Genomic DNA, 23315 nt, shown 5'->3' with positions numbered 1-23315 from the left:
TTCTGTGATAGGGAAATCTCACATAAAAGTCTTCATCATTTCTTTAATTCACAAAAAGCACAAATCAGTTAGAATTAAAGGGAAAAATTCACACCAAACAAAAATAAAGACTTGTTTTCTTCTCTTCCTCCTGTAACAAGGATAAAAATATTATATAAATATTAATTAGTTTAATAGGTGCAGTAACTGGTTTTATTATTTTGCATCAGGTGTGTGTGTGTATGTGTGTGTGTATGTGTACATATATCAGAGCTGTATCAGATATACTGATAGGAAGGCCTCCTGATGGCTTTCTCTGAAGCCTGTGAAAAAACCTAAAAGAATTTTGAGTTATTGAAATCACCAGTTTAACACTGTGAACATTATTGTGTTCCAGGCTTTTTCATTTTTTTTTTTTTTTTTTTTACTGAATTTCCCTGATGCTGGGAAAGATTGAAGGCTGGAGGAGAAGGGGACGACAGAGGATGAGATGGTTGGATGGCATCACCGACTCAGTAGAGACAATTTTGAGTAAACTCCAGGAGTTGGTGATGGACAGGGAGGCCTGACGTGCTGCAGTCCATGGGGTTGCAAAGAGTCAGACATGACTGAGGGACTGAACTGACTGACTGACTTAAGAAAGTATTTAATGCTAGCTCTTAGGATGCATTTCGCTATGGATCAATATTTGGGGAGAATCAACATTATAGTTAGCCTTTTCTGAACTTTTTGTTACCTGAAGTAATTTAGACTCCCAAAGCAGCACGAGTTTTTGAAATCAGTGCTGGACCCTGAAAATTAAAAATAGAAAAGAATAATCAACAAACTAGTGACTATAACAAAAAAGAAGCAGGTTCACAGATATAGAGAACAAATTAGTGGTTACCAGTGAGTGGGGAGAGGAAAGGGGGAGGGGAGATAAGGAGGGAGGGGAGATAAGGAGGGAGGAGAGTAAGAGGTATTAGCTATAAAATAAGCTACAATGATATATTGTACAACCCGGGGGATATAGTCAATACTATAAATGGAGTAGAACGTTTAAAAAATTGTGAATCACCATACTGTATACCTGTAACTTATATAATACTGTACATCAACTACTAATAAAAAGTGAAAAAAATAAAAGTAAACTCAATCAAAAAGACTCATCAGATTAAAAAGTAGATGACTATGCTAGTCACGACACAGTTAACTCTCTACTAGCTAGGGGTAAATTCACATGTTTATAGATTAAATGGATTAAAAAAAAGATATCCAACTCTGATGTAAACAAACTGGGACAACGGAAGCCAGAGGTGGAAAAAATCCTCCACTCCAATCAACAGTGGATCTTATATTTCCTATACCAAACTCCCAGAGAAGGCAATGGCACCCCACTCCAGTACTCTTGCCTGGAAAATCCCAGGGACAGGGGAGCCTGGTGGGCTGCCGTCTATGGGGTCGCACAGAGTCGGACACAACTGAAGTGACTTAGCAGCAGCAGATGCTATATTCAAATGTATTTAGTAATACAAACTTGAGGCTTACAAAGTGTAACCAATTTGTAAATCCAGCTAAAATTGCTAAATAATTATATTAAGATAATCCTTAATTACTACTCTGTTAATATTCAAAGGCTTGCTCCTAAATGAATTCAATATACTTTCTATAAATATTCCCCCAATATCCTGTTTGCACAATTAATTTTCAACTAAATCCTTTTCATCCATTTGCTGAATTGATAAATTTTAGGCCAGAAGCCATCTAAATTATCATCAGTTAATTATATATTCACTTTACGGTTTTCTCCACTAGGAAATAAATCAAAATTACTAACTCTCATTATACATTCCAAATTGCACTTCTTCCTAATATTTAGGAAAACTATAGATCCAACAGTCCATTCTGAAGATCAGCCCTGGGATTTCTTTGGAAGGAATGATGCTAAAGCTGAAACTCCAGTACTTTGGCCACCTCATGCAAAGAGTTGACTCATTGGAAAAGACTCTGATGCTGGGAGGGATTGGGGGCAGGAGGAGAAGGGGATGACAGAGGATGAGATGGCTGGATGGCATCACTGACTCGATGGACATGAGTCTGAGTGAACTCCGGGAGTTGGTGTTAGACAGGGAGGCCTGGCGTGCTGCAATTCATGGGGTCGCAAAGAGTTGGACACGACTGAGCGACTGATCTGATCTGATCTGATGACTATTTTTAAACATTATAGTCTTTCGATTTGTTTCTAAATTAAATATAAATATTTCTGGCATTATTTTAAAATTATACATTAGTGAGATATTCTTTTCATTTTTCATTACAGAAAATTCCATGCCGAGTGTTTGAGTATAAACACGAGCTGCGCCTACCTCTTCTGTAAAGCAGACTTCCTGCTCTTGGCTTTGGCAACACTTTTCCAGGAGGCCAGAGAAATCTGCAACGACCGTCTCCAGTTGCTCCTCTGTTATTTGTGGCTTCTGCTTCACAAGGTTAATGAGAAACCTGTTTCAAAACAAAACAATATATAAGAGAATTCTGCTTTGCGATGGTATTTTTCTAAAAACTTCTTAGTAGAGAACTTTCAGAGCTCCAGCAATCCTTGTTCTACATCCTCATTCCATCAATTATCACCAGACTTACCACATATATTTTGTCTAATATTTATTAGAATGACTGAGGCTAGAACCATGCTAAATGTTCCACTGGTCTGGATTTATGCGGATTATAGGTGAAACACTACTTCATAGTTCCACCGTACTTGTATGTAGTGAAATACAGTCTTCTTACTTGCCTAAAATATCCTTTCTGATTGGTTCTCTCTTCTATAATATGTCTTATCTATGCTCAAAGGCTCCAGCTTCCAAACCCCTGCCGTTCACAGTTACCACACCCCTACGTGAACATTGCCCATCCTAATTGCCTGTACTACACATTTAGTGCTGAAATCTGGGGGGTCACACAGAGTCAGACACAGCTGAGCAGCTGAACAACAACACATTTAGTAATATAGTCATGTTGGAATTCACATTAACTGAAGAAATGGGAGAAGCTTGCCAGAGGAGGCAGCATTCTTACATGCTTCAGATTGTGACAGAAAAAAGGGAAGAACAGGTTTTCCAAAATGAAGGGAGACCTTTTACAAAGCATGGGAGTATTAAAATGCATGGAAACTGGGAGAAATGAATTCCACTTTGCATTACTATCATCATTACAGAATGCATCCCACGATGAACCGAAGTGTGCATTCCATTTCCTAACACTCATACTTCATGGTTGAATCAAATATTATGGTTATTTTCTTCAAGGAGCAAATAGTGTGGGAAAAATGCAAAGGCGCTTATTCAGTGCTTGTGTTTCAAGTACCCAAGACTTCCTATAAAGATATATCCTAATTAACCCTAAACAGATTGCCCCCTTTTTCTTAATCTCAAAATGCATCACAACAATAGTTAAAATGGAGACTCTTTTTACAAACAGGAACATCTGCCCCCAGTGAATTTTTCTAGACTAAAGGCTAAGAAGACACCGAGACAAGACTATTTTGAAAGTCACTTTAAGTGCTTTGGAGTGATAACGTTTTCCTGGTGAGCCCAAGAGTGTTGGGTGCGTGAGGTAGAAATCTCCACCACTATTTAGTGTTGTCAGTCTTCTCCATAACAGCAAATAACTATTTCTTACTGTTGCTTCATTGTCTGCAGTGGTACACCCTGAACTTGGCATAGATCCTTATGGAAGATGAACTTGTCATCGGAGAATGGCGGAGGCACGTATGTCTCATCCACCACCAAGCTGCTGAAGCATGGCCTCCTGTTGGAGTATGAAGAGGTGCAGCACTGGTCAACACCAGGGTTTATGGGGTTCTCTTCATGTCTGATGCATAAGTGTCCTATAATAAGGTCAGCCTGGTTAGGAGAGTGAGAGAGGAGAAAGCAAAGAGATGGAGCATTAACCAGAGCATTGATTCAGGAAAATTGTTGCAGTAATGCTTAATGTCCAGTAATATTAGCATTACAGGAAAACGTGTTGTCTGTATCAGCGTATGTGCTGCCATATTTACCTTTACCCACTTGTTCGGGATAAACTTCAGCTTTTAGTTACCTATGTTCCACACGTGATATGGAAGACAGACCCTTCAGCTATTTGTGTCAGCTACTGAAAACACGTTTGCAGTTACATACACACTTCCACAGGGGAAAAGTCTCTGCTCTGACCCAGGAAATCATTACATGGCTTATCCTTTCCATGTATATTTAGTTGAACTTTCCATTTTCCTTTTGGGATTCAGAGAATCTCTTTCTGTAGGTAAGAATAGCAAAACCTAACCTCTTCACATAGTTAATACATAAGAGTCAGTCGCTCAGTCGTATCCGACTCTTTGGGACTCCATCGACTATACAGTCCGTGGAATTCTCCAGGCCAGAATACTGGAGTGGGTAGCCTTTCCCTTCTCCAGGGGATCTTCCCAACCCAGGGATTGAACTCAGGTCTCCCGCATTGCAGGAGGATTCTTTACCAGCTGAGCCACAAGGGAAGCTCATAGTCCTAATTGAAAAGAAATAAGGCCTATGTGTGTGTGTGTGCGTGTCCTTAAGGCTTTCTTCATGTAGAATTCACCTACCTTCCACACTTTAGAGATACCTTTTTTTATTATTTCAAAAAAGTTTTTATATGGACCAATTTTAAAATCTTTATTGAATTTTTGATAATATTATTTTTGTTTTATGTTTTGATTTTTCAACTGTGAAGCATGTGGAATCTTAGCTCCTCAACCAGGGATCGAACCCATACCCCCTGCATTGGAAGGTGAGGACTTAACCACTGGACCACCAGGGAAGTCCCCAGAGATATTTCTTAAGCACTTAATAATAACTTGTAATAAGGGCCAACATATTTTGTATGCATACTATGTATCACGCTAGTGCTGAGCGAGTCATACTGATTATCTCATTTAAGACAGCCCTTGACAACTTCTGTTCTCAGACGTCAGATGAAAATTCTCAAGCTTAGTGAGATGACCAGCTGTCCCAGTGTGACAAGACTAACAAGTCCTGAAATGGGGCAGGAATGGAGGCAGAAGGCCCCCAGAAACTATACCCCTGAAGCATTCTACCACCCTTGTCCCTGCATCCTCCTAACATGTAGGATTCCATAAATGACAAAGATGACAATGCTTAATTACATGAAATTTTCTTTTTACTTCTAACCTTTGCCAAAAAATTCCAGGACATGAAGACTTACTAGCAATTAACTCCTCATCATACAAAAGAGGAAAAATGGGAAAAAATACACAATTTTATTCATAATTATGACTTTAAGGGAAAAAATAATGGAAAAAATTAAACTTGTAATCATATGTATGACACCAGTGACGTTAAAAAGTAAAGGTTATTGGCCTTACAGACTGGAAAGTCATTTTATTATTCAGAACGTGGGACTACCCTGTTCTATACCTGGTACCCTGTTAAGGGGGATAAACTGTCCCTACTATCATCACCATAAAAATTAAACTACAAAAGACAAAAACATTGATATGGCTAAAAATAAAACAGAGATTCTGAATCTGTCAAACCTGAAGCTTTTTCAACATTAGGTATTTGGTGAAATCATGAATCTAGTGATGTGTCAGTCTTTCGGTCATCCCTGTACATAAAGCTTGCTCAGAAATTGTTGAATAGACTCACTGCCATTCTAGAAGGACAGGAAGCCTGACCACATGCCAGCCATTCGGAGCTGAGTCCTTACACCCCTTCAACCGCAACTAATCAAGCAAGTCCAGGAAAGCTATCTCCACATTGGTTCTTAACCATTTCCCCCGAATGGGAACCATAAGGCTATTTCGAGTCCAACAGAGCAGAAACAGGATGGGGCCAAACAGAACACTCACCACTCCCTCGCCACAGGCCAGCTGTTTGTCCTCACTGAGATGGCAACAAATGGCTCCTGCGTTCGCCATTTTCCTGGTCAAGGCCATCAGCTCAGGCGAGGTCAGCTGAGGAGCCTTCTTTGTGTAAGCAACAAGAAACCTGAAAGAAGCATTTCCCACCAGATCTTGCTGAGTCCTTCACTTGTTTCTGGAGCCCCACTCCTCAAAGACCCCCTTCTGGCATCAGAAGGCATGAATTCAGCTCATTTATTTCATCCACATGGTGCCTGGGCCAGTACTGGGGACACATTCACTCTGACACTCACTCCCTACACTCCTGTTACACCAACAGAAAATTGGGAAATTAATTGGGAAATTAAATGGGAAAATTAACACTGGGCAGCAGGCTGACTTTATTCCCACCCTCAAAAGTTTCCTTGAAATGAACTTTGATCTTTTGGTGTTTTAACTTTATGATAAAAGGGGTCTCCTTACTGCAAAAATCCACATGGTTTGGGCAACCCAAAGCCAGACTTTGGAGGCCATCTCTACAGGCCATCTGTTGTTTCTTAAGAGAGGGGCCTGGGGAAGGCCGCCTGCTGGAACAGGAAACGGGGTTTTGGACAGTGGAGCCTGGTGGGCTACAGTCCATGGGGTCGAAAAAACTCGGACATGACTGAGCGACTGAGCACACCAGTCCAACTAGGTGATGAAATTAGCATAGCCATGGGTAGTTAATTTAGATAAATCTTTCCCTCACTTAACTTTAAATCACTTAAGTGTTCGGCACTCAGTCATGTCCAACTCTGTGACCCATGGACTGCAGCCCACCCGACTCCTCTGTCCATGAGATTCTCCAGGCAAGAATACTGTAGTGAGCTGCAATTCCCTTCTCCAGGGGAATCTTCCCATACATCACTTAAAATATTCTTTAAACAAAGCATACGCATTTTGTAAGTAATATTCTCCTAATTTCTGAAAGAGACCACAGCTTCGCTTTGCCAGGGCTTGGCTCTCCTGGATATATTTCTCCAATTCTTCTTCCTGAAAATACAAGCATTATTATACACGTTTTTTTCTGTCTGTACAAGCAACTTTATATGTAAAATTTGGCCAAATAATATCTTATTTTATTATGATACCAATCTTAGAGAAATCACTTTTAGAGGGATTTTTTTAATATTAAAGATGAATTATGAGAATTAAAGCAAATGGACTTTAGGCATTTAATTTTAAAACTGTGTGAACCACAAGTTACTGTATGACGGAACTCAATCCTTGGGTAAAAAAATTACAATTCTTTCTATACAAAATTCTTGCCTTTCTGGAGCTATTCAAAAGGAATATTATTTTTATTCTGTGTATAAAAGAACTTTTGGTTAAAACATTTGTATTTCTAAAATAAGCCAAAAGTTGTTGACTACCAGTTAATCACTAGCTAGATAGCTATTTAATAGCTATAACCACCTAACAACTCATTAGTTACTAGGTATTTTCAAACAAACAGCACTTTCAATACATGATATCAATCTAGGTTTTCAGATTTTCTTTAAAAAACTAGAGCAATTTACCCCTTTATCCTGGCATTCAGAAGGGTTTTCAGACTGGGAACACTTCTCCAGTAATTCCTGATATCCTTTAGCAACCCTTAGAATTATTGGAACAGCAAGCTTAGTGTGTCTTCTTGAATATTCATATGTAAATCTGAAATATGTGTGAAAAAACAAGTTATTGGAATTAAGAGACAAATTATTCCTCTGCTATATGACATGCAGGAGTTAACACTGAAATAAATAAAGCTAGAAGTCAAATATGATTTCAACTATATGCATGGCAAAATTATTCATGAAAATTATGACCCCTCCAATTGTTCTAAAATGGTATTTTGCTTTCTTTTGCATCATTCGCTTTGGCTTTTCACTTATGGACTTTAAATGTATCCATCCAACAAATATTTTTCCACTGCCATCTCTGTGCAAGCATTTTCTTTAAGCAAGAAGGTTTCAATAATGTATTAGATAAAATGCCCAGCCTCTAAAAAGCATGCATTATAGGGAGACAGAAACAAATAACCAATAGGTCATCTAATTTAAGTAGTGCTAAATCAATGAAGAGAAATAAAAGAAGACGGAAAAGGGTGACAATTTAGAGTGTGTGGTCAAGAAAAGTCTCTTTGAGCAGCTCTTTCCAAAGAAAAACCTAGTTGAAGGAAGACACACAGAATGTTTGAGGAAAGATCATTCTTGGCTGAGAAAATTTCTACTGCAAAGAACCTTTCCAATTGAAGAATTGCTTCTATTAAATGAACAGCTTCAGAATGTATGAACGGGTAAATTTAAAGAGAATTCTTGAATTTACTGATTGTATTCCCAGATTGTAGAAATAGGTCATATTAGTTCTGCCTCCAATAATATTGTCCCTGAGTTTCTGAAATCTAGACTTTGTTCTTGTTTGCATAATTTAATTTAGTGGTGCAAACAATGTGTGCCTGTCTAATTTGAAGGCAACAATAGAGTAACATCCTCTGGGATTATTAAAAAGAAAATTGCACCATTATTTTCATTACCACATTAAAAGCAGACTCTTAAATTTAGAAAGACCTTTGGAGATCATTAAGTATAATGTCCTAAGAGCTGCACAGTCCCTCCTGTAACACTGTCCATTGATACACACTGTACAATAAAGGAAAATGTACTAACTTAGCTGCTCGTTCCCCTTAAAGGCAAATAGAATGAGAACATATCCTGTAAATTACAGTTATTAGTGCCATACTGCAAATATCTTTAAATGCATTTTTATTTTCTTAAAAAAAAAAACATATATTCAATAAATAGCAAATAAACTGCTACTGTAAAGGCCCTTCTATCTAGCACTATCTATTAAGTTATACTTGAGGGAAAAGTTTTTAAAACATGCACAGTGAAAAAGCACATTTTTAATTATGAGCCCTTCTTATTATAAAAATATCTATAACCTACTCGGAAAACCAACGGTGATCTTTATATGAGCAATCCATACAAGGATGATAATGCTTCTGATTCCAGAGAAATTGATACAAAACAAAATGCATCCTCATAAGCAAGCCAGTGAGCAACAGCAAGGGTGAAAGTCTCATCAGTTTAAGAAATCCCATTCTTTATTCCCTTGTTATCTGCCTAATTATATTTTGGCTTAGAACATTCTAGAATCATCCTCACATACTGAGTTCAGAAACCATTTCAACAACACAAAGCTGTCAGTCACATCATAATTCTTACTTGTGTGAACACAACATTTACAGAGTGTGTTACCTTGCCATGGAGAGATCTTTATCCCTTGAAGAAAGTTGGTTGAAATCTCTGTCTCCTAAAAACCTATTTACATTTGGAGATAAGCCTTCAGGTTTGTCATCATTTTCTGCATGAATTATGCAATGACCAAGTTCAAGTGTGGTGGGCAACTTGCAGCACTCTGCTATTTGTCTTGACAGAATATCTTGTTGGGAACATATGTAGGACATAACTCTTTCCTGTAATAGAAAAACAAGTCTAAGTTTTAAAAATTTACTCTTTAATTCAGGATCTTAAGGCCAATCCCAGGAAGGAAAGACGGAAGGAAAAAGACATTTGCCTTGTCTCCCCTTTTATGGTAGGGCTTTCTCCCTTCTATCTCTCTTCACGTCTTTCCACCTAACCTTGTTTGTTCAATTCTTCTTTTCATATGTGCAGCTAAATCTATTTTACCCTCATAGCAAGTTTTTAAAAACAAAAGACAAATGTATGCCTCAAAATTAATGACGTGCATGTTGATGCTTATCTTTCTATTAGTATTGAAATGTGCTACTAAACATTTGTTATTGATGGCATATCATGGAGAGCAAAAGATTCATTTTTAGCAAAACAATCTGCAGTAATCCATTATGACCTCCAGAGGGCAGTCTATAGACAATGAAATGTTCAAGGCATGTAAGTGACCAAGAAAGAAGCTGAGCTTACATGTCCCTCTGAAAATTCTGTGCATTCTTACCAGGAACAATTAGAACCCATTATTCAGCTGTTAAAATCCAACTAATATACCATACTTAAATTATGTTTTCCACCTTAAAGGAAAAGGATGGTTATACAATCCAAAAACTGAAAAAACTAAACTTTAGGAAATGACCATACCACTTAGTAAAATTGTCAACTAAAACTGATACAAAGAGAAAATTGTTCTTATTACCATTCTTAATATGAAGGTAAGTGCTTCTAAAAGGAAAAATAAATGAGATAGGAAAACTGCCTTGGCGGCAGCATCCCCAGTTCACTTTCCCCAACTCCCGACACCAAGATTCTTTGCCTGGGCTCAGAGCCACCCTCAGGTCTCCCCAGCAGCCTTGGCTTTTTGCTGACTTCAAAGTCTATCTCAGACAAACTGCCATTGGACTGGTTGAAATGAGCATTTTACCCTCACTTTCAACCTTCTAGAAACCACATTCCAGCTCTGGTTTCAAGCCATCTAAATATCTAGGAACAATGATTTTAAGCCTCCTTAAAGAAGAAGGTGTATCACAGGGAACCAGAGAGGGAGAAATTTGGAGACAGACAGGCCTAGTGCACAACACCTAAGAAGCCCAGGGTGGCCCAAAATAGATCAATGCCACACTGCTTAAAGCTCAACTGACTATGGCCTGCTTGAGGTTCTGTTTTGGGTGTATTTGTTTCTGGGTTTTAATTACCTTAGAGCCCGCTACTCACACCTCTCCTTGATGGCTAGCTTTTTACTTTGTAAAACAGTATTTTGTGTTGTTGTATGTTTCTTATATTATTTTGTTATATTCATGTAATAGCTCTATGAATATAATATAGAGTGCCTTCCATGTGCCAGGCATTGTGCTGGTGGCCTACAGAAATAACAGCCAACCAAAGACAGTCCCTAATCCCAAGGAGGTCACATGTCTTATCTATCCTATTAGTAAATTCCTTGAAGTCAGCTTGTGTCTTCCTAATAGGTGATCCCAACAGTGGCTAGCACATGGAAAGTATTCAATATATACTGTCAATTGAAAGTACAAATGGATGGAAAAACAAATATATTAACAGTAAAGAGTCTGCCCGCCCTCAGTTCTATGTGGGGGGTTCCCAAGAGGTTACCATCTCCTTTCAAAGTAAAAATGAATGGTCTAGCAAGAGGAGCCTATGCTTGAAGTAAAAAACAAAGTCAGCAAAGACGGTTGTTCACTGTGAGCTAGTTACCGCACCTATGACCAACTCACAACAGCCTTCTCCCATTTAGAATGAGAGCAAGAGAAAGAAAGGAGAGTGGAGATATCTTTTATAGGAGGCAAAACTCTTCACCCCATCCTGCAGACACTCCAGCACGTTTCCTTTGCAGCATTCCTCATGTATGTGGGCCACATCCATGACCAGTTTCTGAATTTCAGTAAAATTAGCTTTGGGAAACTTTTGACTCACTTTAGTAACAGTTCTAAGGGAAAAAAAGAATTAGAAATCAATCATGGCTATCTACCAAGATGAAATAACATGCATAGAAGAGTGTTCATCTAGTTGCACTCCAAGGAGAAAAGGCCGAAATGTTCCTGTTTATAAAGAAAAGGGGAAGTGTTACACATCTTATCAATTCTACCCCAGTCTTTCAAGGCAGTGACTCTATAAACTGTGATCTGGCCCTATAAATGGTATGGAACTAATGCATCTTTTCCTAAAACCTTTTTTGTGATTTGCAACAATATTTATCTCTTTGTTGTTGGATCCTGATGCTGAGTATTTGGGATCCTTGTTGTGAAAAGGTGGGAAAAAACTGAAAAGGAAAAATAATTAAGAAGTGGCAAATTCTTTGAGAACAGTAATAATTTTTTTACTTGGGAGGAAAAAAAAAACACTCCTGAGAATATGGGGAGGGTGCATATGTGTGAATAAACAGGAACAAGAAAGCAAAGCCAACTAAACACTCAGATGTGTCATTATGCCAAGACATATAGTATGACCCACAAAGGAAGCCAGAAATAAAAATTCTTATTCCTTCTGCATATTTTATGTAAATTTTAAGAGCTATTTAGTTGAGACCACTGCACCCTAGAGTAACTGGTATTGTTGCTGCTACTAGTCGACAGACTTTCTTTTTTAACTGAGAATATTTAACTTTAATCACTTATGGATGTCAAATGATAAATAATATCATTATAATAATATTTTTTCCTTTGGTTTTTATTCCATTTTTGGTTTTGGAATTTAAAGATTAATATGTTAACTTACATTGTTTTACCAAGGTAAATTTAAATAAAGTAGGTCATGAATTAATCTTTAAGTTTCTAATAGAGTTGAAGGGTAGTTAAAGCATAATCTGACCTCCTCCAAGAAGAATCAATCAGTCTTGGAACTAAATCCATGACTTAAAACTTTGTTTTTACCAAGTACAATATTTTTAAATGTGTCATTTAACAAACAAGCAAATAAATATACTTTACATGCATATACTTGGTACTCTTCAATTAGCAGGCCAGCTGTTTTTCTATACTAGAAATGCTTCAGTTTAAAACTGAAGAGCACTTTGAACCAGTTATATAATTTAAAATTTCCTAGCAACCATACTAAAAAGTAAAAAGGAACAGGTTAAATTTGCTGTAATAATGTTTTTTAGCACAATATATAAAAAATAATACTTCAATCAAGGTTAAAATTTATTTTTAACTACTTTTTATTGAAATATAGTTAATTTACAGTGTGTTAGTTTCAGGTGTGCTAACTGCAGAGTGACTCGTTTTTATATGTTTTATATATATATATTCTTTTGCAGATTCTTTTCCATTATAGGTTATTACAAGATATTGAATATAGTTTCCTATGTTATACAGTGGGTCCTTGTTGTTTATAACAGTAAGCCTATTAATGAGATATCACACATTTTCTTTTTCATACTGAGTCTTTGAAATCTGGCTTTACACTTAGAGCACAATTCCTCCTTTACACTAGCCACATTCCAAGTGCTTGGGAGCTTCCTATGGCTCGTGGTTGCCATGCTGGCTAGTGCCGCGCTAAATCACTGATAATTCTGATTCCCATGCTGCTAAGTCTGCTAAGTCGCTTCAGTCGTGTCCGACTCTGTGCGACCCCATAGACAGCAGCCCACCAGGCTCCCCCATCCTTGGGATTCTCCAGGCAAGAACACTGGAGTGGGTTGCCGTTTCCTTCTCTGATTCCCATATTTGACGTCAAAGTCTCAGTTGTGAGGATTCAGACAATTAGAGATTACTGACATAGCAGACAAGCAGATGTGATGGAAATAAATCATGACAAGGACCTAGAAAAACTTGATTCTGATGACCAGTAATGTGGTCTTGGGTAAACTGCTTTAATCTGACCGGACTTTGGTTACTCATGTCTGAAAATGAAGAGGTTGAACTACATGATTCAGTTGTTTGGGTTTTGTTTTTTTAATATTCCTCTCATTCTAACAACAAAAAATAGATAAATGAGATAAATTAGATACATAAGTGATAGACTAGACAGATAGATACACAGATACATACATAAATACAGTCAAGAGAAGAAAGAGAGGGCAAATACGCTAAGTATAACAGTCAATTGAAAAACTCCCCATTTGCCTCTGAGCTTTTTTAGCAGCTGGGACAAGAAAACAGACTTCAGTGAGTTATTAACATATGCTTTCATCAGTTAGGAAAATACATGCCAGTTCTTCAGAAATGGCAATTTTGTTTTCCTCTGGACAGTATATTTTTATATTATTGCTTCAAGTGAATATTTATGAAGAGCAACAATTGGCATAATGGACTTTTATAGCAGAGTAGAAGCAGAATTAATATAAAAAATGTTTTGTTAAGCCAGAAATTTTAAATGATACTTAGAGAAGGCTAATCTACTTTGTAGAGAATGCAGGAAAATAATTATAACTAGGAGGTATAAATAAGTTGAAGTCCAGAACTTGAGTATCTAGAAGAACAGGTAAGTAGCATAAATCTCTGAAGCCTTCTCTAAGCATTATCTCGTCTAGACTTTAGAAAGTTTTAAATAGCAGACTGATCTGTTCTCCCCATTCCTAAGATTTCATGATTCTAATCACAGTGAAAAGTGAAAGTGAAAGTCGCTCAGTCGTGTCCGACTCTGCAACCACATGGACCATACAGACCATGGAATTCTCCAGGCCAGAATACTGGAGTGGGTAGCCTTTCCCTTTTCCAGGAGATCTACTCAACCCAGGGATTGAACCCACGTCTCCCACATTGCAGACGGATTCTTTACCAGCTGAGCTACAAGGGAAGCCCACAGTAGCTCTCATCAATGGAAACTTCATTCTCTACAACAGTATTAACAAGAAAAGTGGACTCAAATTACAAAATGGAAGTTTTACAGATATCTTCTAGATAGAGCTCAAACTTACATGGCTCGGAAGGTCCGAGGTCCAAATTTTCCCATTACTGCACATATATGCTGATTTAACAAACTGCTTTCTCTTAATTCTTTTGTAATTGATGTTACCTAGACAGAAAAACAAACAAACAAAAAAGTGTCAAGAAAGAATGCATTTTCCCTGTTAGACTCTAATAATTAGAAAAACAACAGGTACAGCTAACGTATTTATTGTTGTTGTTTAGTCACTAAGTCATGTATGACTCTTTGTGACCACACGGACTGTAGCCTGTCAGGCTCCTCTGTCCATGGGATTTCCCAGGCAAGAATACTTGAGTGGGTTACCATTTCCTTCTCCAGGGGATCTTCCCAACCCAAGGGTCAAACCCAGGTCTCCTGCATTAGCAGACGGATTCTTTATCACTGAGCCAGCCACCAGGAAAGCTCACAGATAAAACATAAAACTCTACAAAAACTCTTTGCTAAAAATTATAAGCATTTTTAAATTATTTATTTATTTAAAATATTTAAAATATTTTTTAATATTTATAAATTATAACTATTTTTACAAAACTTTATTCATGCTTTTTTCTTTTAGATGGGTTTATATATATCTATGCCATACAGATTTATTAAAAGTAACTTGAAACAAAAACACTGCAATTTTCATACTTGAGAATGAATAAACACTGTAATTTTGAGCAAATTGAAGCCTGATAATTTCTTAAGTGGCTGCTCAGTCACAAAAAGTGAGATTGCATCACAGCCTGACATTCTAGGAATAGTCACTGTCCTTAGGAAATTTTTATTATAGGACTTTTAATTCAGTTCAGTTCAGTCACTCAGTCATGTCTGACTCTTTGTGACTCCATGGACTGCAGCATGACAGGCTTCCCTGTCCATCACCAACTCCCAGAGCTTGCTCAAACTCATGTCCATCGAGTTGGTGACTTTAAGCAACAAGTAATGAATTGTGGATGTTATTCTAGCTCTCCAAACCTAAGAAATCTATTCACATCTCTAAATTTAAATTTCCTTGTTTGTTAAATAACAGTAACACTTCTACTTCAAATTTATTCTAAGGTTTAAAAGAAATAACAAATGTAAAGCATTTATCCTACTTCTCTTTCACTTTTTTCCCTCTTTTCCTGCTCATTTTCTCCTCTTCCTCCTGCCCTATCTTCTTTCACCTTCTACTCCTCTCCTTCATTTATGTTATCACTTCTACCTCTGTCTTTATCCCACCAAAATTACTTCCTTAATAATAAAATAATCATTGTCTGAAAGAATGGATGGATAAAAGAATGAATTAAAAAAACCCCAGCAAACCCAGGTTTTTAGCCCAAAGAATAGCAGACTACTGAAATATATCCTATTCTGGAAATGATACTCTATACACAGAGCATATTTCTAACTTTTTTTTTGCTTTAGTCAGTCATAATCAGATTGAAGTTATTGGTTCAGATATCCCTACAAATATAATACCTTTGTTTCGAAGCATTCAGTGGCATTTTCAGCTTTGCAGCAATGTGGAATAATTTTATTGTATTGAGTAGCCACAGAAAGAATTGTTGGTGCATACAGGACAGGGTGCCTTCTTGCTATTTCATAGATGTATCTGAAATGAAAAGGAGCAGTAAGATTTACAAACACATTAAAATAGGACTGCTATTGCTTGGAACTGGACTCTGGAATTGTTTAAAGATTAGGAAAATCGTCATTTTTTCCACTTGCTGTCAAAATTTTCCTCACTAAAGATCTTCCAGGGGGATATATATATATATATATATATATATATAAAATTATGATTGCTATACATTGATGTACAGCAGAGACTACCATAATATTGTAAAGCAATTATCCTCCAATAAAAATAAATAAAGATGCTCCAAGAAAAAGAAAAATCTGACAGCCAATCCTACATTCTATTATGAGAACAAACCAGGCAGAACCACTGACTGTGATTCTTATTAAAGTATCCTTTTCAAAAAGTCTACTCAGACATGTTTCCAGAATCAGAAAGGCCAGACTTTCACTAAATAAAGAAGAAAGGTAAAGTATTTTTTTCTTATCAGTGCAAAATGGGATTATCCACCCTGGCAATCACCGTAGCAGAGATGTTCTAAGGGCAGGTTCTATATTTCTCTGGATTAGGCACTACCAGGGAAGATAGAAGTGATTAAGAATTAGACACAGGCTTCCCCAACAGAGAACCTGGACTCAAATACTTTCTTGGGAATGTACTAGCTGTATGCCCTCATACAATTGCCTTAATTGTCTAAGCTTCAATCTCCTCATCTGCAAATAAGAAGAAGGAAAGAAATCAAGAGGAAGAGGACAAGGAGAATTGATAGGCTGTTTGTGAGCATCAATATGATCATATGTGCCAAGCACACACGTCCCTCAGTTCAGTTCAGTTCAGTTCAGTCACTCAGTCATGTCGGACTCTTTTCGACCCCATGAATTGCAGCACGCCAGGCCTCCCTGTCCATCAGCAACTCCCAGAGTTCACCCAAACTCATGTCCATCGAGTCGGTGATGCCATCCAGCCATCTCATGCTCTGTCGTCCCCTTCTCCTCCTGCCCCCAATTCCTCCCAGCATCAGAATCTTTTCCAATGAGTCAACTCTTCACATGAGGTGGCCAAAAATGTATTGAGGTTTCAGCTTTAGCATCAGTCCTTCCAAAGAACACCCAGGACTGATCTCCTCTAGAATGGATTGGTTGGATCTCCTTGCAGTCCAAGGGACTCTCAAGAGTCTTCAACACCACAGTTCAAAAGTATCACTTCTTTGGTGCTCAGCTTTCTTTACAGTCCAACTTTCACATCTATACATGACCACTGGAAAAACCATAGCCTTGACTAGACGGACCTTTGTTGGCAAAGTAATGTCTCTGCTTTTCAATATGCTATCTAGGTTGGTCATAACTTTCCTTCCAAGGAGTAAGCGTCTTTTAATTACACACGTCCCTAAAACATACTAAGTGCTCAATAAATGCTAGACACGCTTATGTATCTTAAACATTCCTGGATGGCTAATTTTTTTTTCCAAGCAATTTGATGAACACAAAATACCAAATGTTTGGCTCTAGAAGGAGTCATTTGTGCCATAGAAACATTGGACAAGCTAAATATTATTCTTGGGCAAGCTAAAATTAGGAAAAACAAGGTGTGTCTGAGACTAACAGCTGGTGGGTCTCCTGTGTGGTCTACCCCTTTCTATTTACCTGCTGTGGAGACAAAGTTACATTTAACATTGCTCACTTAATTTCACAGGGAAAGAGTTCAGAAGATGCCACACAAAACATTTTTTTCTCCATGCATTAGACTACATTCACAAATTGCAGAATTTCTAGATTCTGCTTGGCACTGCACTCTTTCTGGGGTCTTACCTGTTTATGAACAGCTCTCTATTTTCCTTGTACGATTTACAACTTGTGACAGGTTCCAGAACTGGAAAGGGTGGAATGGAAGCTGGAGCCGCCTTTTTGTGTGCCAAGAAACAGTCATGTCTTTCCTCTCCAGTTCGGCTGCAGCAGTCTGAAAGCCCATACTTTTCAGGAATTTCCTTTTCACGGCAAATTTCTTCCAGAAAGGCAGATACCTAGAAGATTTATTTGTAATGAAAGACAACTAACTTTACCTAAAAATGCTGCAAAATACATGAAAAGTCTTCTAATATCTAGAATCAGAACTGTGGATTAGGAAAATAATTTCCCCCTACAAATTCCAATATATTTAGTTTCATCCTGATGGGATAATTTTCTTTGCTGTGTTTGGAAAATGGAATTTAGTTGCCAACCTTGAGTAATACACATGACAAAATTATTTTGTCTTAAAAGCAGGACATAGATACTCCATCTGATATTCTTGTGATAAGACACTGATCTAAAAGTTGGAGATTATTTTCAGACAAAAATCAAAATAATTTGAAATGGAATAAGAATAGCCTCAAATACTTTTAATGGGTCTAATTATACATTTAGCTAAAATGTTTTAGTGAATTCCCTGGTAGCCCAGTGCTTTAGGACTTGGCGCTTTCACTGCTGTGGCCAGGGTTTGACCTCTGGTTGGGTAATTAAGGTCCCACAAGACCCACAGTGTAAAAAAAAAAAAAATTAAAATGTACATTTTAAATGTTTAAAATCCTTCTTTGTTGCCTTAATTTTACCAAAATCAGTTGATGACACCAATAGCCTGATGAATGCCTCTGAGAATTATGTGTGTTTCACTCAATTAGGGACATTTTTTATTTAGCTTTTAAAACTACTAATATTTAGAGAATCCTAGAAATCGTAACTAAGACTTCCATTTCCCAATTTACATAAAAATTATGTCTTCAGGTTTACAATGATAAGTCACTATTCTTAGTGACTTATCACTAAGTCACATCCAAGATGTGATCACATCACATCACCTTGGATATCTCATTGGATGTAAAGCTGTGATATAACATGCATTTTGCTTATTTTACATACATTTTTAGACTATCAGGTCAAGTCAAAAATAGAGATGCCAATCAGGGACTTTTATTAAGTCATCAATTTCAGAGTTATAAATACTTTATATCTTTAAAAGGGCATCTCCTTTATAATAATGTAGATGCATCATGATTTGGCTACTTCATTAGCCCCATCATGACAGAGGATTCTCTGGGCATTTTGTTTCATAATTGGCAGCTCTAATTATTTTAAGTTCTTAGTTATTTTCTATATTGAGATAATAATAACCAATAATAACTGTCATTTATTGATCTTCTACATTAGGTTATCCTATTCTAAAAAAGTGGTCATTGTTAATCTGAAATTCAATTTTAAGAGGGCTTCCTATTTTTTTGTTGTTGTTTATTTGTTGAATCTGGCAACCTTAATCTGTGCTATGCTCCTCACATTTGCTACAGTGTAGAGTCTAATATAACGAAGCCACTGAGGATGTTAAATTCTGGTTGTGAGTTGCCTTTAAGAAAATTACCTAACCTCTCTGTGCTTCGGCTTCCCCAAATGGAAGACTTCCATCTGCCCCCTAGGATTATGGCAAATATTTAATAAATTAGCATTTGCAAGCAAAGCTGATACTCTGCCCACAAGGCCTACCCAAAATCTCTTGGCTCACTGAACATTCATTCTGATTCATCAAAGCTATGCTCCATGTCACAAAATATTTTGACTATCAATAGGTACATAACATTCCCAAGAAGAATGGCTGTCACATTGTTTGCTTAATAAAAATTAACTCCTACTACTCATCATATCAGTCTCCATGACAATCCAGAAATGGAAGCTATTATTATCACTCATTTTATAGATAAAGAAACTAAACTCAAAGAAGTTTAGTAATATGCACAGTCGCCCAGATACTCTGATTTCAGAACCTTAGCTCTTAGTCCCATGCTTATAGCATCTCTTTACAATAGACATCCATTGTTGTCTCCTCTGCTCTCTCCAGTGAATCAGAATTAAACCTCCACTCATAAAACAGGTTTTCAAATAATTCAATGTATTTATTTCTTAAACAGTCCCTGCATCTTCTCTTTTGCATGCTGAGTTTTAGTCAAATATCACAATAATTTTTTTAAAAATTATTGCTATCCACTCACCTGGTTCTCTAAACACCCAGCAGGTTGCTTACTGCCAGTGGGTTTCTCTATTATAGTCAATACATCTTTCACCATTTGACTTACTTCCTCGTAAGTGGCTCCTTGAACAGACTGGGCAAAAAATATGGTAGCTCTAAAACAAAAATATATATGAATGCTTAAGAAACAGACTTCTATCATTCTCTTTCTCAAGGTTAGTTTTTGGGTTTTTTGTTTTCTGCTATATTGTAATCTGCTTAGGGGATGACTTTTGCTAAAAATGTATGTAAATTTTAGCCATCCAGAAGAAATGTCCATCTTCTTGTTGTCCCTTTCCCCCACGAATACACATATATCTGTTAACAAAGAAAATAAGTGGATTTCCCCTAAGAATGGTTCCTCCTTTCGTGGTCATCCACCCACTGCAATGTATCCATACTTGAACGTATCTATATTCTTTTTAGTTTGTTGTTGTGTGTGTGTGTGTGTGTGTGTGTGTTTAAGCAGAGAATTAGTCAGTAGACCTTTGCCTGAGTCTACTCCCAGGGTGATCAAGATCTGATCATGGATTAACCCAAAGCATTACTATCACAGGTTTCTGTGTGCAATCGATATCCATACCACATGCTTTTAAAATCATTATTAGAAACTTCAGAAGTATGGAACAGAAAGACAGCATTCAAGAGAACAACATACCTTCTACAAATAACCAAAAATAGAACATTTCACCTTCTACTATCTGTTACTAGGATTAAGCAGTATTCAGATTAGAAAATATGATACTATCATCCTATTGGTATTGATGAGAAAAATTCTTGAATTCGTATAGAGTTACCATCAATCAGACATTACTCTTCAAGTTCTAAAATCTGATTTTGTTTGTCCCATAGATCTACAAGGAATCTAGAGGTTGAGATTAACATCTAAGGCATGGGTCAACCATTCAACTTTTTCAATATCAATTTGATATTCAACATAAATAATTTTTCTTAACATTGTCTTGTTTGCTTTTACATTTTTAAAAACTCATAGAGCTGTCCAATTTTATTCAATTATCTAAATTAAATTTTCATTGCTGTACATATTTAAAGTGCATTTATACAAGCAAAACTTACAGGCCAACTAAATTTGTCCCTGAAGAACATGGGGAAGAATCCAATATGGAATCTGGAAAGCAAGATAAATTTCATGAAAAATGGTGTTTTCAACTGCAGTCAGGAAAGGCATCATTGCTAGATATAATGTTTGTGTCTCAGTTAGAACTATACGATTTTAGAACTGAGAAGACATTAGGAATCATCTATCCAAATATCTTAATTTTGTACTTGGGAAAACAAAGAAGCTTAGAAATAGAGTTAAGCAGAATAATTTATTGTAGACTTAACACTAAAATTCGAATTTTATATCTTCCAGTGTTTTAACACTATTGAACTAGTCACAGATAATGTTAAACACTGCCATGATTTTGTAAAACTCTTGTACTCTTATAAAGATATAAATTTATCATTCATTTTAAGCTATTCACCAATGAAATATGTATCCTCTATGTGGAGCAATATGATAAATAATTCAAAGCAAATGAATAAATACAGATTTAAGAATTTTCATGTAGAAAAAAGACAAAAGAAAAACACAAAATATCTTACCTATTCCATATGCATTTTTATGCATTGTTCTGGAATCGCTAAAATTTAGTAGAAAAAGTAAAAAGAATGATACCACCCACTTCATGCTTGCTAGTTATTTTGTCCTCCGTGGTGATGATTGGGGCAGAATATTGAAAACTGAACTGAAATTCTTTTATAGTCTTCTCTAGCAAGGCCTGTTAACTAGTAATCTGTTGCCAGTACATCGGTTACTTTATTTCCTTACATTCCAAATAGGATGACTTGCTAATAATTAACAGCACAGGGATTATTTGCGTTTTATGTTCAAGGACACAGACCTTCTTTGGGTGGAAAAAGGGGAGGGGGATGAAACTTGCAAACTCATCCCATTTTGCAAATATAACAAATATTCTTCTCAAACTACAGGCATTCAAGAATGTGACTTTTCCCTAAATTGCACAACACAAGTTAACAGGGCCATAGATAAAATGGCATCAGATTTTGTATGAAATTCAACTAAATGCACAAATTCATTACTGCCTTATAATCAGGACAGTACAATGTCGTGATTCAACAAGAGGGCTTGGGGACCAGGTTTGAATTTTTGCCCTGCCACTTAGCTACAAAACTTTGGACAAGTTGTTTAACTTTTCTATTTTCATCATCTACAATATAAGGAGACTATAGAATTCTTTCATGATTAAATAAACTACTGGGCATAAATAGCTAAGAATAGGGCCTTGCGCAGAGTGGCATTTAATAGATGGGAGTTTTATTTATTCATTCAACAAAAAGATGAAGTCAGCATACCAGGCACTATTCTTGGGTGGGAATAATTAGCAACAAGAAACATGCACCACCCCTGTTCTCACTGACTTTATCATCTAAGGGGAGAGACAGAGAGTTATTATCAGCAATCACAACATGGTAATATGTGTTGTGCTTCATCACTCAGTCGTGTCCAACTCTTTGCTACTCCATGGACTGCAGCCCACCAGGCTCCTCTGTCCATGGGGATTCTCCAGGCAAGAATACTGGAGAGACTTGCCACACCCTTCTCCAGGGAATCTTCCCAACCCAGGGATCGAACCCAGGTCTCTGGCATTGCAAGTGAATTCTTTACCGACTGAGCCACCAGGGAAGTCCATGTGGTGCAATGGATGCAGTGATAAGCAGAATGAGAAGAGAAAATTCTGACATGTTTGGAGAGGGTCAGGGAAGGCTTCCTGGAGAAAGCAATCTCTTAGCAGGGACCAGTAGAAAAACTGGAGGTGAGCCAAAGAAAGGGAGGTAACACTGGGAGACCCATTAGGAAGTCAGGCAAATGTAGAAAGCAGTGAAAAGGCCCACAAGTGAGGGCCAGCACAGCATATTTATGGCATTGGAAGAAATGCAATTGCAATGAAATACTAAGTTAAAAGCTGAGGGAACATACTCTATAAAGGGACTTCCTGGCAAAGTGAGCAGGATCACATCTCAAAGACATTTTAAATCAAGTTTGCACCTCATCCCATGATAACTGAGTCTACAAAGGGGATCTAATAAAATCACATTTGTGTTTTAAAACAATCTCTTTGTTACAAAAGGAGACAGGATTGTGATAGGGAAATCCATTAGAAAGCTTTTCCAATACAGCCCAAGAAGTGTCCTGGATGAGAGTAGGGCTAATTAGAAATACTGCTGTGGATGAAAGCAGGTGATATGAATGAGTTAACATGGAAAGGACTGACTTACGAATGTACCTTCAGTTTTGCATATACTGAAGTTAAGACAGAGTGACCAGTTCACTCTGGTTTATGCCTGTTGCCATGCTAAGTTGTTTCAGTCGTGTCCGATTCTTTGTGAGCCCATGGACTGTAGCCCTCCAGGTTCCTCTGTCTATGGGATTCTCCAGGCAAGAATACTGGAGTGGGCTGCCATGCCCTCCTCCAGGGGATCTTCCCAATCCAGGGATCAAACCCATATCTCA

At 37.2% G+C, this 23315-nt stretch overlaps 1 protein-coding gene across 1 annotated transcript; it reads right to left on the bottom strand.

The window, feature by feature from the left end:
• On the bottom strand, positions 1 to 21607 carry AFP (alpha fetoprotein). Its single transcript, XM_061421233.1, has 15 exons — positions 21386 to 21607; positions 20855 to 20906; positions 19761 to 19893; positions 17557 to 17768; positions 15649 to 15781; positions 14195 to 14292; positions 11134 to 11263; positions 9109 to 9326; positions 7390 to 7522; positions 6765 to 6862; positions 5840 to 5978; positions 3634 to 3857; positions 2325 to 2457; positions 716 to 770; positions 1 to 130 (listed from the first exon to the last, which is right to left on the bottom strand). The coding sequence occupies exons 1-14, from the start codon at positions 21468 to 21470 to the stop codon at positions 726 to 728; spliced, it is 1833 nt and encodes a 610-aa protein (XP_061277217.1). The 5' UTR covers positions 21471 to 21607; the 3' UTR covers positions 1 to 130; positions 716 to 725.
• Positions 21608 to 23315: the final 1708 nt, after the last annotated feature.

Source organism: Bos javanicus, chromosome 6, assembly GCF_032452875.1.
Source record: "Bos javanicus breed banteng chromosome 6, ARS-OSU_banteng_1.0, whole genome shotgun sequence".
Classification (NCBI taxonomy): domain Eukaryota; kingdom Metazoa; phylum Chordata; class Mammalia; order Artiodactyla; family Bovidae; genus Bos; species Bos javanicus.
Note: the sequence above shows the minus strand (reverse complement) of the source record. Positions and strands in the feature narration are given on the sequence as shown.